Source organism: Rhamphochromis longiceps, linkage group LG22 (assembly GCF_057381845.1).
Source record: "Rhamphochromis longiceps isolate RC_006_pf linkage group LG22, R_longiceps_female_GT1.1, whole genome shotgun sequence".
Taxonomy (NCBI): Eukaryota; Metazoa; Chordata; class Actinopteri; order Cichliformes; family Cichlidae; genus Rhamphochromis; species Rhamphochromis longiceps.
In genome coordinates this window covers 7,827,144-7,841,799 of record NC_140577.1, presented here as the reverse complement: position 1 = coordinate 7,841,799, position 14,656 = coordinate 7,827,144, and the positions used below count along the sequence as shown (strand labels likewise).

Below are 14,656 nucleotides of genomic sequence, written 5' to 3'. Positions count from 1 at the left end.
TTTCCTCTTTTTAAATGAAGAAATGTTGTGTGCTGCTGTCCAGCAGCCAAAGTATAGTAAAATGAATGCTGTACTAGTGTGAATTTTTAAAAACCCCAAACAAAGCATTAACTGAACCAGGTCCTGATGTGATTAACTCAGGGCATTTTGATTTTATAAGTTTATTGCAAAAGATGAAAATAATACAAATTACCATGTACTTGTTACCACAAAATAAAATATTCATCCCCACCCTGTGAAATCTGACAGTGGTTCGTGTGTTTACTAAAAGTACAGTTTGGCCATCGCCTGCAGGAATCTCTTCTTCCTCTTCTGCGCAGCCAGCTGCAGCACTTCCTCTGGATTACTGGTGTTCAGTTCTGTCTGTCCAATCGCTTTTATCTGAAGGGTTGGGAGAAGACATCGGTTATGTTTTTGTTATGAGAATTCTTATTGAAATATACAAAATCCTACAGGTTCTACACTTCCAAACATTTTATATAAATTCTTTATTGCAGCCCATACACCTGAACGTTTAAGGTTACTCAGTGTGTTTAAGTCTCTCTCCCACAGCCTAATAAAAGCATGTGGAAATCTCTTTAGTTTATATAAATTTGAATATTAATTGATGAACCTCCTTGAAACGTTACAGATCAACTTTCTAATCTGTTTCATTTGGCTGCAGTTCCAACAGTGTAAAATAGACGTGGCAGCAGATTAGGACTCTAAAAACCTCTGTACACCTTTCACCAGCTGAATGCAAAGTCCACTGAGGATGTGACTGAGCTGCACTGCTCTAATTGCAGATAATTATATTTCACTTGTATACTGTGAAATTGATGCTTCCAGATTTTAAAACCATAACTCTGAATATAACCTGCTACAGACTAGGTGGCACATTCAGCTTAAGTTACCATAGAGATCTGGGCAGGTAAAGAGTTGAGCTCTAACTTTAAGCTCAACATTGCTCAGTAACTCTTGTTTCACAATGCATGTCAGATTAAATTTGACCTTTTATGCCTCACAAGTATTTTATTTTTATTAGACATTAACCAGTCTGCTTATGTGGGTGGTCATTGACAAGCGTTAGCTGGTCGTCACTTTGTTGCCGGTCTCTTCCTGCATTATTCTTCTATGATTTTATTGCATAAAAGAGAAGTCATAAATCTATACGTATGAGATGCTTTTCAGGTCGCAGCCTTTCGTGGTATAAGCTGTAGGGTTATAAAGACTTACCGCTATTTGTCTCTTCTCAGTCTCTCCTCGTTTGTGGTGAATATCTGAGCAAAAAAAATCAGGAAGCTAAACAGACACTGGAGAGAATGTATTCCTTGAAAAGAAAAAGTAAGTTTTAGCCAACAGTGATTATTGTTACATGAAGGATACGTGTGAGATATTCCAGGATGGTGACGTCCCAGATGTAGTCGTAGAATGAGTCCATGGCGTCGTGACTGTAATGTGAGAGGATACTAGCTGTTATTAAGAATGGCTCTGTGGGTAATGTAATGTGTCCTCCAGGGCCGTACCTGTTCTGCTCCTGAAGCGCTTTGAACGCTGTCATGTAGTCGACTTCTCTCAGAAACTGGCACAGAACAGCAACCTGACGAGAATCAGAGATGTCACATTACTTCCAACTCGCTACATCTGTAAGACACCAGTCAGCACTGAGACACTTACAGTCGGCTTTATACTTTAGCAGAGGTGCACGGAATAATGAGGCAAACAATGGTATTGGTTGATTTGCCTTATTGACTCTCATCAGCAAATAAAGCTGATATATTTTCTCTCATCAGGGTCTATCATTATTATACTGTTATATTGATTTTGTTCTGCTAAATGTTCAAAGAAGGGACGAGGAGCTTTCTAGCTTTTATTCATGAAATTATACTGGGGAAAACAAAGTGGGCACTTGCATCAATCCAACAATATGTTCATTAATTCCTCAGCAGCTAACATTAGTTCACTTTCTCAAATAGGCAGTTTGACCTCTGACCTGTGTGTGGCAGTTCAGCATTGAACAGCATTTAATCATCCTCTTCAGAACCTAAAATAAAAACAGGTGTGTTACTGTTAGGCGAGTCAGTCGGCTCTCATATCTCTCAAACTGCAGAGGCTCACTATGTAGTGCACTCTGGTATTAGTCGGTGTTTTACCTGGTCAGTGTAGATGTCGGGGGGGACGGCTTTGGTGAAGAAGTCCGAGCACACAGCTCCAGCCTGCAGGTAAAGGTTCAGAGCTGCAGAGTACTGATTGGTCACTACATAGGGAGAAATGAAAGTTGTTATTCAAGCTGCAGGTGGCTGTGTCTGAAAATGCTTTCTTAAGGGAATGTTTCGCAATTGCTGTGAAATTTCTTTTAAGTCACTTCAATCTTATTTTTCCTTTCTGTCCAAACGTCAAGTACATTGGTGGAAAAACGTCAGCCTTTGTCTAAGGAATGACAACATTTCACTGATTCAGTGAAGAAAGTTCTCTGAGTTGATGAGATGTGGTGATTGTTCTTACCAAAGTAGATGTCGGCTTGTGTGATAAGCCATGATTGGTTATTGGGGTTTAGAGTGAGAGCATAGGAAACCAACTCCTTGACTGTCACAGCCACAGCTTCCACATCCACTGCCTGTATGCTGCTCAACACACAGATCGGAACATTTAGTTTTTCGTGCTGTGTACATGCTGTTAAAGGGGATGTTTTTCCTTATGTCCTCTCATATTAACAGTTACAGTCATAGTGCAGCTGCTTTTGATTGTTTATGATGTCAGAGAGAGATGATATCCCCTAATATCAAACTGTTTGTGAAGGCTAGCCAATCAGAAGAAAGTTGGCTTGACGACAAAGGAATGAAAACAGCTTGGTTCACACAGAGGATGAACTGAGGAGCATCAGTACAAGTCAAATAAGGATTATTCTGAACTGTGAGTCATGCAAAGCTGCTCTAGTAGAGTCTGAACTAAGAACGTAATAAACAGATCTGTAACTGCAGATAACCTGACAGCTTTTCATGCACAGTGTACTTCCTGTAACTTTTTCACAAGAAAAGTAACCTCTGCTTATAAGCTGTTAGTGTGAAGAGGCATCAACACAATGAATAAAGAGTAAAATGACAATGTACAAGCAGGGGTGCAGGAGTCAAACTAGTCCAAACCACACATATTCACTCAACTCAAAATTCTTATTTCTTATTTTTTCAGTAGCTCAAACAAGCTTTAAAAGATTTCTCGCAGCTTGTAGGAGTTGAGGACAGGAAAAGAGATCCCTGTGTGTCGGTCCTGTAACTAAGTCCGACCAGTGCAGTGTAGCAGAAACAGTTGGTGCAGCTAAAACAAACAGATGAGGTAAAATAGAAAAGTCGTTCCTACTTTGGAAGAGAAGATGGCCAGATGGAGAGATGTTCTGCAGTAACTTCATTTACAATGTCATCCTAAAGAAGAAGAAGAAAAAACAAGGGGCTGAAGATGCAGACAGAAACTACAGCAGCACTGAAATCCCTCAATTTTTCCATTTTACTGTGTTCTATTTATGAATTCAGAGTCATACCCTGACTATACTGTGGAGTCTCACAAACAGTGAGATCAGAGTCGTCAGCACCAGTGGCTCCTGTAAGAATAAGACAAATCACAAGGTAAACAGCTAATTTATTCTTCCACAGTGTGTTTAAGTTGGTATGTGGTGATACTTACTCTAATTTTCTTGGTGAAAGTGATGAATTTGCTCCTGGAGGAGTCACATTAAGAAAACAGAATGAGTGTGATGCTACATGAATCTCAGACATGTTGTAATGTTTCTAAATCCTAAAATGACATCATACCTGTGCAAGATGCCCATGGAGGACTCTCTCTGTTTAATGAGGCCAATTCGGCCATCGCTGTTCCTCTTGTGTTGGATGGAGATGCTGCAGATCTGAACCACCACATCCCAGAGCTCCTTGGCGGTGCGCCGACTTTCTTTAGGACCTGGAAGCTCCTTACACGTGGATGCCAGGAGCTGACCAAGCTATCGGGACAAAACAGGACAAATTTAATAAAGAAAAATGCAAAAATACTGGCGACCGCTAGACACACCTATGGTATCTGTTTCAAAATCCTACATTACCTTGTTCTCGAGACGTCGCATTGTAATTTATTGGAAATCCCACAGTACCTAAATATAACCAAATCAATCCTGAGAGAGAATACACTCTCTCAGACTTTCATGTGTCTTGGTGGAAAAATTTTAAGTGGATCTGGTACCACAACTTATTTTTAAATGAATTTAAACCAACTTATTAATTAGTTCATTATGTAATCACTCAAGATTTTTAGTTTTCTTATAGAGCTGTGACTTCTGAGTTGCAGAAGAGTGTCTCAGCTGCCTCAGCTGGGATTTAAATAGCCTTAAACCTTACAGACAGTCAGCTACTGTGTCGATAACTTTGCTATAATTTCATGTTGGTGAATATCAGAAATAGCATCACTGGAGCTGCTAGAAAGAGAAAATTTCATGAAAGTGTTAAAAAAAGAAGCACACAGACGTGTTACCTTGATGTACGGGTTGTTCATGACCAGAGACGGCGACACCTGCAGAGTCAGGTAGTCGTTCTCCCTCCAGTTCAACATGAAGGCGACACACTCCTCTCCCACCACCTGACGTAGAGGCAGATCTGGAAACAAAGACCAGGAAATCCTTCACTGCACCTCCAGAATTGGTGCTATATAACAAGGCCTAGAAGCTGTTTATTCTGCTTTATCGGTAACTGAAGTTTTTATGGATAGCAGACATACGTCTATTTTTACAGTGAGATACATGCTACTCTTGCAGAAGTATCCTAATAGTGCCTTTTTTTTTTTTTTAAACAAATGTTTCTAGCTGCAAGACCAGATCTGTAACTTCTTGTAAGTGACATTAGTTTAGAACATTTGTTTACTGGGGCCCTAGAAATAGATTTTATAGTAGTATATGAAGCCTGATCCACAATGATTTTCTCCCATCACAGACTTAACCTGAAGATGCTGACACTGGAGTGACTCCACTCGCTGCTGTTCACTCACCATGAATCCTCATCTCTAGGTAACCTCTGACCCTGCTGACCAAGTCAGGGGGCGGCCGCTCCTTGCTCCCCTCGGCCGCCATCGCCTCGTGTGCGCGGACCTCCAGCAGCAAGATCTCATTCAGCATCACCTGCCTCAGCTTTGGGGAAAACTCTGTGACGAGCTCCAGACAGGCTGAGAAAAGCTGCCGTGCATGGGCGAAGTCCTGAGGAAAACATGCTCCATGTATTAAGCAGTTAAAAGTGATGCTCTATGATTGGATAACAACGTTTAATTATTAAAATAACATTTATGCCCCACTGAGCGTTGATAATGGCTCAGACCTTTATTGAAATGCAGTGGAGTCCTTTGGCCATGAGGATATAAACCAGGTCCTTGGTCAGGTTGTCTTTAATGCCGAGGATCACATTAATGTAGTCTGGAGGAACCTCCCACTGTTCATATAAACAGGAAGTGGTAGGTTAATTCAGATCATCTTGGTTGGTTTCGTGTGTTAGAAGTAAGGATTGAAAATTATTCCAAATGTGTGTATATATGTGTATATGTGAGAAACTGTAGTCCAGCACAATCCAAGATATCTTAAATGCATTAATGTTGAGCTCATGTCTCTGACCTTGCTGTTGACCCTCCAGAAAGGTCGTTCAGCCAGGCCGTGGAGTTCAATGAGGATCTGTCTGATCCTGCGTGGCTCCAGTGAAAGGATGAGCTGCTGCTCCAGCTGGCCAATGTTCACACTCGCTGAAGCTGTGAAGAAGTGAACCAAACCTCAATATGTCTCATGGTTTTCATGTGGAGAAGCGGCAGTGTTATGTAGCAGAAGTGTACAAAAGGCCAGCCAGTTCGCAGAACTCACGAACGGAGCCACACCTGTGGAGTAAGATATCAGCATACTGTTGCTGTTTAGCCAATGAGCGGTGAGGCAACCCATTCTCTTCACCAATCAGAAGAGGGTTAGACTTCATCATTTCTTCACTACCAGACACACTGGACCCACTACAGTTCGCTTACCGTCCAAATCGTTCCACAGACAATGCCATCACTCACTCACTTGGACACTAGAAGGGGGAATTATGTTAAAATGCTCTTCATAGACTACAGCTCTGCATTTAATACCATAATTCCCTCCACACTCACCACCAAGCTGGAGCATCTGGGACTCAGCTCATCTATGTGTCAGTGGATCTCCAACTTCCTAACTGGCAGACCACAGGCAGTAAGGATGGGCGGACATGTCTCAGCCTCCACCACTCTCAGCACTGGAGCCCCCCAGGGGTGTGTTCTGAGCCCCCTGCTGTACTCTTTGTACACATATGACTGTGTGACCACTACCAGCTCCACCACCATCATCAAGTTTGCTGACGACACCGTCATGGTGGGCCTGATCTCTGATAACAACGAGACGGCCTACCTGAAGGAGATTAGGAATCTGGAGAACTGGTGCCAGAGGAACAACCTCCTTCTAAACGTCAGTAAGACAAAGGAGCTGATAGTGGACTTCAGCACTAAGCAGGAGAGGAACTACCAGACCCCTGTCATCAACGAGTGCCCAGTGGAGAGAGTGGACAGCTTCAAATGCCTCGGAGTTCACATCACGCAGGACCTGTCATGGTCCTGTCACATCAACACCGTGGTGAAAAAGGCCCGACAGCGTCTCTACCACCTCAGACGCTTGAGAGACTTCCAACTGCCCTCCAAGGTGCTCAGGAACTTTTACTCGTGCACCATAGTAGGGCTGCCACAATTAGTCGACTAGTCACGATTATGTCGACTATTAAAATCGTCGACGACTAATTTAATAGTCGACGCATCGTTTGAAGCTTTGTAAGATCACAAAGGACGCAGGAATGAGTAGTAGGATTTAAGAGTGTAATAACGGACTGAAACAGAAGATGGCAGCACTGCATGTCCAAGGATGCCAGCTGCCGTTAAACCCCGAAGAAGAAGAAGCTGTGTCCCAGAATTCATAGCGCAGCCCAGCGCAGTTGTCAACAATGGCGGCAGCTAGTTAGTTTTAACTTTACTCTTATTATTCTTTCTGGGTCACAAAATAAACGTTTAACATATTTTCAGGCGAGAATGTAGCTGTGTAAACCTCAAATATCTGCTCAGTTTATCAAGACACCACGTATTTTCAAAAGCGCTCCGACATTTTCGGAGACGTCTGTTACCCACTAGCTCGTTAGCTAGGCGGGGGCAAGGCTAACTAGAGCCGTGAGAACACCGGACTCCCGGCAAATCGTTTTCAAACCCACCGCCGTCTTTCGCTAGTCAGGTTAAACATATATATAAGTCACTTAGATAACTTAAAAATTTTATTGTTTGGCTTTCTTTAGTATTTTATTTGTTCCTGAGTAAATCGGTTTGGCTGAGATTAAAGTTATAGTTTTTGCACAGCTAAAACTGTCAAGCAGACAGCTGATTATCAGAAGTGTGAGATGCTGGAGAATATACTCCGGTGTCCTGTTATATTTTAGAAAGCAAGGAGTTTATTAAACTTCACCGAAACAATCTGCAAATTTCATTAAAAATTAATAAACTACCATCTTGTCTTTATTTTTAGTTAGCACAAACACTTCAAGCTGTAAGCTAATGATAGTTATATAAGAGCAGATGCTGCTGGTGCAATAAGCTGTACGCTGTACGTCCAATGGATGATGATCTGATTAGTCGACTAATCGCAAAAATAATCGGTGACTAGTCGACTATCAAAATAATCGTTTGTGGCAGCCCTACACCATAGAGAGCATCCTGACGGGAAACATCTTAACCTGGTTCGGGAACAGCACCATGCAGGACAGACAAGCTCTACAGAGGGTTGTGCGATCAGCTGAGCGCAATATTCGCTCTGAGCTCCCTGACCTGCACTCAATCTACAGCAGGCGGTGCTGGACCAAGGCCAGGAAGATCGTGAAGGACCTCAGCCATCCCAACAACAGACTGTTCTCTCTGTTGAGGTCAGGAAAGCGATTCCGCTCCCTGAAGACCAACACAGAGAGACTGAGGAGGAGCTTCTTCCCGCAGGCGATACGGTCTCTCAATCACACCACCACACAGTCCTGACCCACACATATAGTTCTTACACACACACTGGACATTCTGGACATTGTTTTCACTTCATCACTTAGATCACTTTGAGCATATTTGCACTGCACAAGACATAATGTGGATTGCACAACACTGGTCACTACATTCTTCATTTCCAGTTAATACTTCTACAGCTGCTGTTATTGTGTATATATTTATTTATTTATACTTCTTCATACATTCTTATATAGTTCTATACTGTGTATTGTGTATTTTGTTGTACAGTTATTTTATTTTCAACTTTAATTTATATTTTATTCCTTCCTAGTTAAATTTACCCTTTTTAATTTTTCATATTTATTTCCTATCTTATTCATAGCCTTTTCCTTTTTTTTTTTTTTTTTTCCTTTAGGTCACGAGCAGTTGTCTAAGCATTTCACTGCATATCGTACTGTGTATGACTGTGTACGTGACAAATAAAAATTTAAATTTGAATTTTGAAGACACAATTCTACCTCATCATTACGCACACGTCGACGCACAGAGTTCGGTCGGAGCTGCAGGTGGGAAGAGTCAGCAGAGTTTTACTCACCATGTGGATTTTCGTTCCTTCTAATGCTGTTAGCGGTGTGCGTCCATGAGACTGTAAGTTTCTGTGTTCTATCGTGTTTGTTCTTTGCTGCGGCTATTATCCTCCCTAGTTTAATCCGTGGCGCACCCTTTGTTTACCGAATGTTACTGCAGTTTACTGCGAAGCAGCCTCTGCCGTGCGGTCATTAAGGGACCGTCACTAATTTCTCATGTTAGCTCTAATGTAAAGTGCCTAGTTAGGATTTATGTAAATAGTAAAATTAGCATTTGTTGACACTCCCTTATTTTGGTTGAATGTTCCACTATCCGTTATTGTTTGTATTGTTGTATTACACATTTAATTCACTCTGTTCACATAATTATGGAAGACTTATGTTCTTTCCAACAGAAACCACACCATCACTCACCACACGGCATATAGCATTTTACAGCCTGTTAAATCCCCTGACTCACATTATGGATGTGTGGTTCGGATTCTTGTTAAATAAATGAGTGAACGGCAGATACCTGAGTGGCAGTGGATTTTGTGGATACGCCATCTGTTCTTATCGGACAACCCTGTTGAGATTGTGGATTCATAGAGTCAGCACCTTATCATCTACATTATTCATAGTCAGGAGGTCAAGTCCATCCCTCTTAAAGTGACCTCCTCCATTACAAGAAGTCTCGGCCACGTACCTGGAATGTCGTAGAAGGAAGGCAGAGGTTTGGCACTGAGGTTGATTGTGGCCGACCGCTTCCTCATCTGCTCCACCAGGACCTTCCTCTCTTCCTCCTTCAGCAGCTCCATGAAGAGCTTATGGGATGACACCACAAACACCAGAGACAGGTCCTCCAAGCTTTCACACAGAGTCCTGCACCATAAGAGGTTTAGAAGGAAGACAAAGTCTTCATCATCATCATCAAGTATAGAATTTGAATAATGTATTGTTGCCCGACATCATCTCTGTAGCAGACCCTTGATAACCTCCTATATAATTGTCCAATGCATGGAAAACAGTGACTCTGACTCACTTCAGGAAATTAGCCATGTTTCTTCTGGACGCCTCAGATGGACGGTCTTTTTCCAGCGAGCGTGTGCACACCTGCAGGACAAACAAAGTCTGACTGTAATCTGCAGTGGCTTTAAACAACTTTTACTACATGAAAGAAAAACTGTTCTTAATATAATACTGAAGTAAAAACCACAGGTCACAATTTACTGAGGTACCTCTAAAATGAAGTCCACCACTTGTTTGCTAGGCTTAAGGAGCAGCTGCTGAAAACGCACGCTGAGGATCTCTCCTTCCAGAGTGTCGCGGACGGCGTTGCAGACACAGAGTTTGTGACACACCTCATCCAGGCCTGATTCCCTGCAGGGAGATGGGATGTTACACAAAAATATGAATGCATAAAATGCTTTTACAAGACTATTTTACAAAATTATTGACTATTTAATGGTATATATCAGCTTAATGTGTTAACCAATTCCAGCTGTTGGCTTAAAGGTGAAAATTTGTGGTCCACAAAGAAACCACAGAAACTGTATTTCCACAAGTAGAATGAGTGAAAGAACAGACCATAACAACTCTCTATGGATCAGTGACTGAAGTCTGTGCTAGCTGCAGTGCGTGCAGAGAGGTTTGATTTTGTTGTTTCCTCACCCTTGTTGGACTTTATACAAGAACTCCCGGAGAACAGACCGTCTGAAGTGGTTTGGCAAACTGCGCGATATGTTGTCTTTGATGAAGGCTTCAATGACGGCCTGCAGAGAATTAAAGTGGAGTTTACAAACCATTTTTTGCCCCCTATTTGTGATGTCAACCTACTTCTGCCTAAGCAACACAACACTCATAAGAATGCAGTACTCAAATCTCTCCAATGTGTTTGCTCTGACCGGGTAGTTGTGAGCCCGGATCAGGCTGTTAATCTGGTCGTAGGGTGTCGTCTGGGGGTCAGAGGGGTCACAGTCTCCGGTCAAAGCTCTACAGGCGTTCCAGTATCCAGCCAGGCGCTTCTCATCCAGGTGAACATGAACTGTTGAGTCTAGCTAAAAGGCGTAGAGAAAAAGGTAAACTGAACCACTGCTAAAGCTCCATGTCAGCAGCTTTTGTGAGAAAAGTTACATCTTGTGGCTCTCCTGAGAAAGTTAAATCATACTGTGTCACTGAAGCTGTGATAAAATATGATTACCTTCTTTAAAAGTTCCTTTGTCTGTCTGAAGTGATCCCGAGCCTTCTCATAGATTGGCAGGTCTGTGCAGCCTTGATGGAAGAAAATGCCTCCTAAATCATAATGCACCTGAAACACAAATCCTTCTATTACTCCAAAGAAAAATTCACTTTTTTTCCAGAAGGATTAGAGTTCTAGAAAGACAGCGCTGTGCACTCAGCCAACCTGGCAGTGCAGCTCATCGGCGCTGATGCGAAGCCCTGCGGTCGAAGACTCTGTCTCTCCGTTGGCAGCAGTGTCTGCGGCCAGCAGGTCCAGAGTCCTCATGGTGTGAACGTAGAAGTCTTTCTTCAGTCTCACAGCTCCTTCCAGCACACTGATGGAATCAGCCGCCTGCTCCTTTAGCTGAAGGAATGAAACATTTTAAAAATAGTATCAACTTCTGCTGTTAGTTTATCTGAAATTTAAATGACATGTCTAATAATATAATTAATAAGGTATAGTTTTATGTACTCACAGAGTATGTATGGATCATAAAAAAGGTGCTTACTCACCACAGTGAGGATGTTTTCAGTCATTTCTTTCTCCTGCTGTACAATATTCAACCTAAATCAGGGCACAACAGAAGCATTCAGTGGAATACATGATTTATTTTTCACTAAATTTGCAAAATTAAGCCTGGATGTTGGTATTTTTTACAAAGAATTAGATGAGCACAAGTACATTTTTTATTTATTGTGTATATTTACACAATAAAATATTTTAATTTTAAAATAAGATGAAAGTGATCTGTCTCAATGAGAATTTTAAATTAATATTTTGTGACTAATTAAAGCCAATCAGCAAATGAATGTGGGTAGAACAATGTCTCAATGTTTTCAGAAGTCTGAATGTCTGGCTGGCAACACAAAAACACAATCCCAGAGATTTAAAACTGAAACAGCGTCAGATGTGCTTCTAAAAGTCTTTGAGGGGCTAAAACTCCAGCACAGGAGCAGAGCGGTAGGCAGGTGGTAACATAGCATAACACAAATTTGAAAATAAAAACATGTAAGTGTGGATGCAATAAGTGATAAAGGGGAGGAAGAGGAAGGAGAAGGACTTACATGTTTATCTGGTGGGGTCCAGGTTTGGTTTGTTTCTCTGGAAAGCTGCTCAGCACAATTGTTCTGATGGCCCTTTAACAGACAAAATATAAATGAGACAAATGAGTGGTTAATTCTCTGCCACAATCTCTATTCATGCATCCTCTTTTAATCTACATTTACAGTCTTGGATACAAACATAAATAAACACTTCCATAGTCCATTTTACTAGTTTACCACTGAGCTCATGACAGCTGCTTTCGGAGAGAGTCATCTCACTCACCAGCGGTTGTAGATGATGACAGCCATGGCAGTGGTGGGAGGAAGAGTAGAGAGGTCCAGGTCCACATGTTTCACCCCTGGCGGCACTTTGCTCACACACAGGAGTTCATTCAGCAGCATGTTTAACACAGGAATGGTCAATCTGCCGAGCAGGTATTAGAGAATTGCATAATAGGAATTTTTGTTAAATTACACGCTGAGACATATTCCACTTGGCTTTTTCGTAAACACACTCTGATAACGAAAGATGTCCATCTAAAACACTCTGACTCACCCTTTCTCAAGCACCTCAAGATCCCATTTCATGTGAGCAGCTACTTTCAGTGCAAGCAGCTTCAATGTGCGGTTCCGACGGTTGTCGGCTGGAGGCTGGACCTGATTCTGCTCATTCACTGATGGCTTCGACGCCTGCTCCAGGAACTGGATGATGAGCTGCACTGGTGCTGGGTCTGCAGAAAGAACAGTTATTAACAAGCCTTTACAAGTCCATGAGATGTCATTAAAAATAAACGATGGACTCACGAGTAAGGCTGAACAAACCTGGGTTTGATTTCTGCAGGTGTTTCTCCAGCAGGCTGTCGTCGAGGAGAAACTCAAACCAGGAAGTCTGAAGAGGCGTGCCAGGCCGACTGCTGGTCACAGCGGCCACACGGTCTGCTGCTTCTGCACTCATCCTCGTCTGCAGATATGAACATCAGCTTTATTTAGAATGGATCTTAAGGATAAATATAAAGTGTTTGGGGTTTTTAATGTAAGTTCTTTGTCAGTAAAAACCACATAATGTATTTATTTTTATTTCTATTATACTTATACACTAGAATAGTTCACTCATCTTAAGGAGAACTGGTGTATAAACAGGTTAACAGTACTACCTTCTCTTGGGAATTTTTGTCAGGAAAAATGAAATGATCATTTGTTCTTTTAACTTTAAACCAACCAGAACCAGGCAAAGATAATCTGCTCCACCAGGACCTTCCTCTCTTCCTCCTTCAGCAGCTCCATGAAGAGCATCAGAAAGTAATAAAAAAAAAATGGCATCAAGTTACTGCTGCTAAAGCTTCCAAACACTACTGAATCATATGTTGCACTTAGTTTTTCTTTCTTTTCCACATGACTGTATTTGTAATATTGAACAGTTAGGGCCTTTTGATGTACATTAAACCTTTGATACTTAATTAAAAACTCTGTAATTACGTTTCACTCTTTGAAATTAAGTATATTTACAATCATGTAATGTTACTTTCACTCGTTAAAAATCTTGGAGATGGTAAATATATATATAAAATTTCATATTTTGTGAACAAAAATATTTATAGTTTCAAAATAATTGTAACTATTATTAGATATTTACTTCCATAATAGGTTAGATAGCTTCACCTGTCAGAGCAGCTAACACTAAAAATTTCAGTAGTTGTTTAGAGAGCTCTAATCATTTTCACGGGGCGTCCTAACTGGGCGGGGGCATCAGATTTACCCATTGAACCTACAAGAATGCACGCTTACAGATGATGTTTCGGGCTGCCACTGTAAACAAACCAAACGCACGCCACCTTCCTATTCTGTGTTATGTTTGGAGCCAGGAGTCTTTTGGCTAATATTCCGGCTAGCCGTCTAGATTTTGGCGGTTGTTCCGCGCATGTAGGGACCAACTGTCTTACCTTAACGGGGCACAGTGATCGTTCAGAAGACAGGAGGGCAAAATGTGCACCAAAATGTCAAAATTAGGAGCTGGACCAGCTACACTAACTGATTCTCTCATAATTCATTGTGCCCTGCGCCATATCTCCTTCGTAATTCCGGTTCCGCTTCGTCGCCAAGGACACACAAAAATGCGCCATGATTGCGCATACTTATGCCGCGTTCAGGTCCCATTGGTTCAATTCGTATAAAACTTTAGGGTCGGACGAGTTATTTGCACGGACGTTAAAACGTCTGACAGTGAATTTAGAAATAGAAAAGAAAAATAAGACCTATACTATAAACTTAACTCAATCATTTAAAATGTTTGTCGGGATTTACTTTCACTTGTAAACCAAACTATAAACACATAATGCGAAAATTTGCTCATTTAGGCAGTTTATAGTGCAACTATGAGATTGCGTAAGACGTTAACCATAGCTAACCTTAAGGTAACCTTAGATAAATGTGAAATAAAAAGCGAGAAAGAGCACAAAATAAAGCAGAATGCGCTCAATCGTCTTGTTTTCCATTCTACCGATAGGCCATGAATGCAGCATTATACTTACTACAATTTTGGCAGTTAATGACAATGAAAATAAAAGACTGAAATTACTACAAACTGCTTTTTATAATGTAAAAATTGCCTGCAGTTATTATCTTGCATTCATGAGTCTTCTCTGTGGTCTCCTGCTTGACAGCTCCATCTCTAAAATCCTTTATCTCATAAATCCACTATCCTTCATATGCACCAAACTATCTCGGGCTTGCCTCTAACTTTGTTTCCAAACCATTCAAGCTGAGCTGTTCCTCTGGAATACTCTCTTCTAATGTTCTCCATT

General features: G+C 41.4%; 1 protein-coding gene across 1 annotated transcript; it reads right to left on the bottom strand.

Moving 5' to 3' along the window:
- Positions 1-145: 145 nt before the first annotated feature.
- Positions 146-13,954, bottom strand: ints8 (integrator complex subunit 8). Its single transcript, XM_085395974.1, has 28 exons — positions 13,796-13,954; positions 12,678-12,816; positions 12,412-12,586; positions 12,139-12,279; positions 11,877-11,948; positions 11,325-11,376; positions 10,996-11,175; positions 10,792-10,899; positions 10,496-10,648; positions 10,263-10,363; positions 9,830-9,971; positions 9,634-9,704; positions 9,298-9,473; positions 5,618-5,748; positions 5,328-5,438; positions 5,005-5,209; positions 4,495-4,616; positions 3,786-3,970; positions 3,658-3,691; positions 3,515-3,574; positions 3,337-3,398; positions 2,485-2,603; positions 2,133-2,236; positions 1,973-2,023; positions 1,506-1,579; positions 1,366-1,430; positions 1,216-1,259; positions 146-381 (listed from the first exon to the last, which is right to left on the bottom strand). Exons 2-28 carry the CDS (start codon positions 12,808-12,810, stop codon positions 265-267), a joined length of 2,988 nt encoding a protein of 995 aa, XP_085252100.1. The 5' UTR covers positions 12,811-12,816; positions 13,796-13,954; the 3' UTR covers positions 146-264.
- Between the last annotated feature and the right edge of the window lie 702 nt (positions 13,955-14,656).

Coding starts and splice junctions, on each gene's coding strand:
- ints8 (XM_085395974.1), bottom strand. CDS start 12,810: ATGAGTGCAGAAGCAGCAGACCGTGTGGCCGCTGTGACCAGCAGTCGG. Junction 5,210..5,327: donor TCCACTGCATTTCAATAAAG/GTCTGAGCCATT, acceptor TGTTTTCCTCAG/GACTTCGCCCATGCACGGCA. Junction 3,399..3,514: donor GACTCCACAGTATAGTCAGG/GTATGACTCTGA, acceptor CTTCTTCTTTAG/GATGACATTGTAAATGAAGT.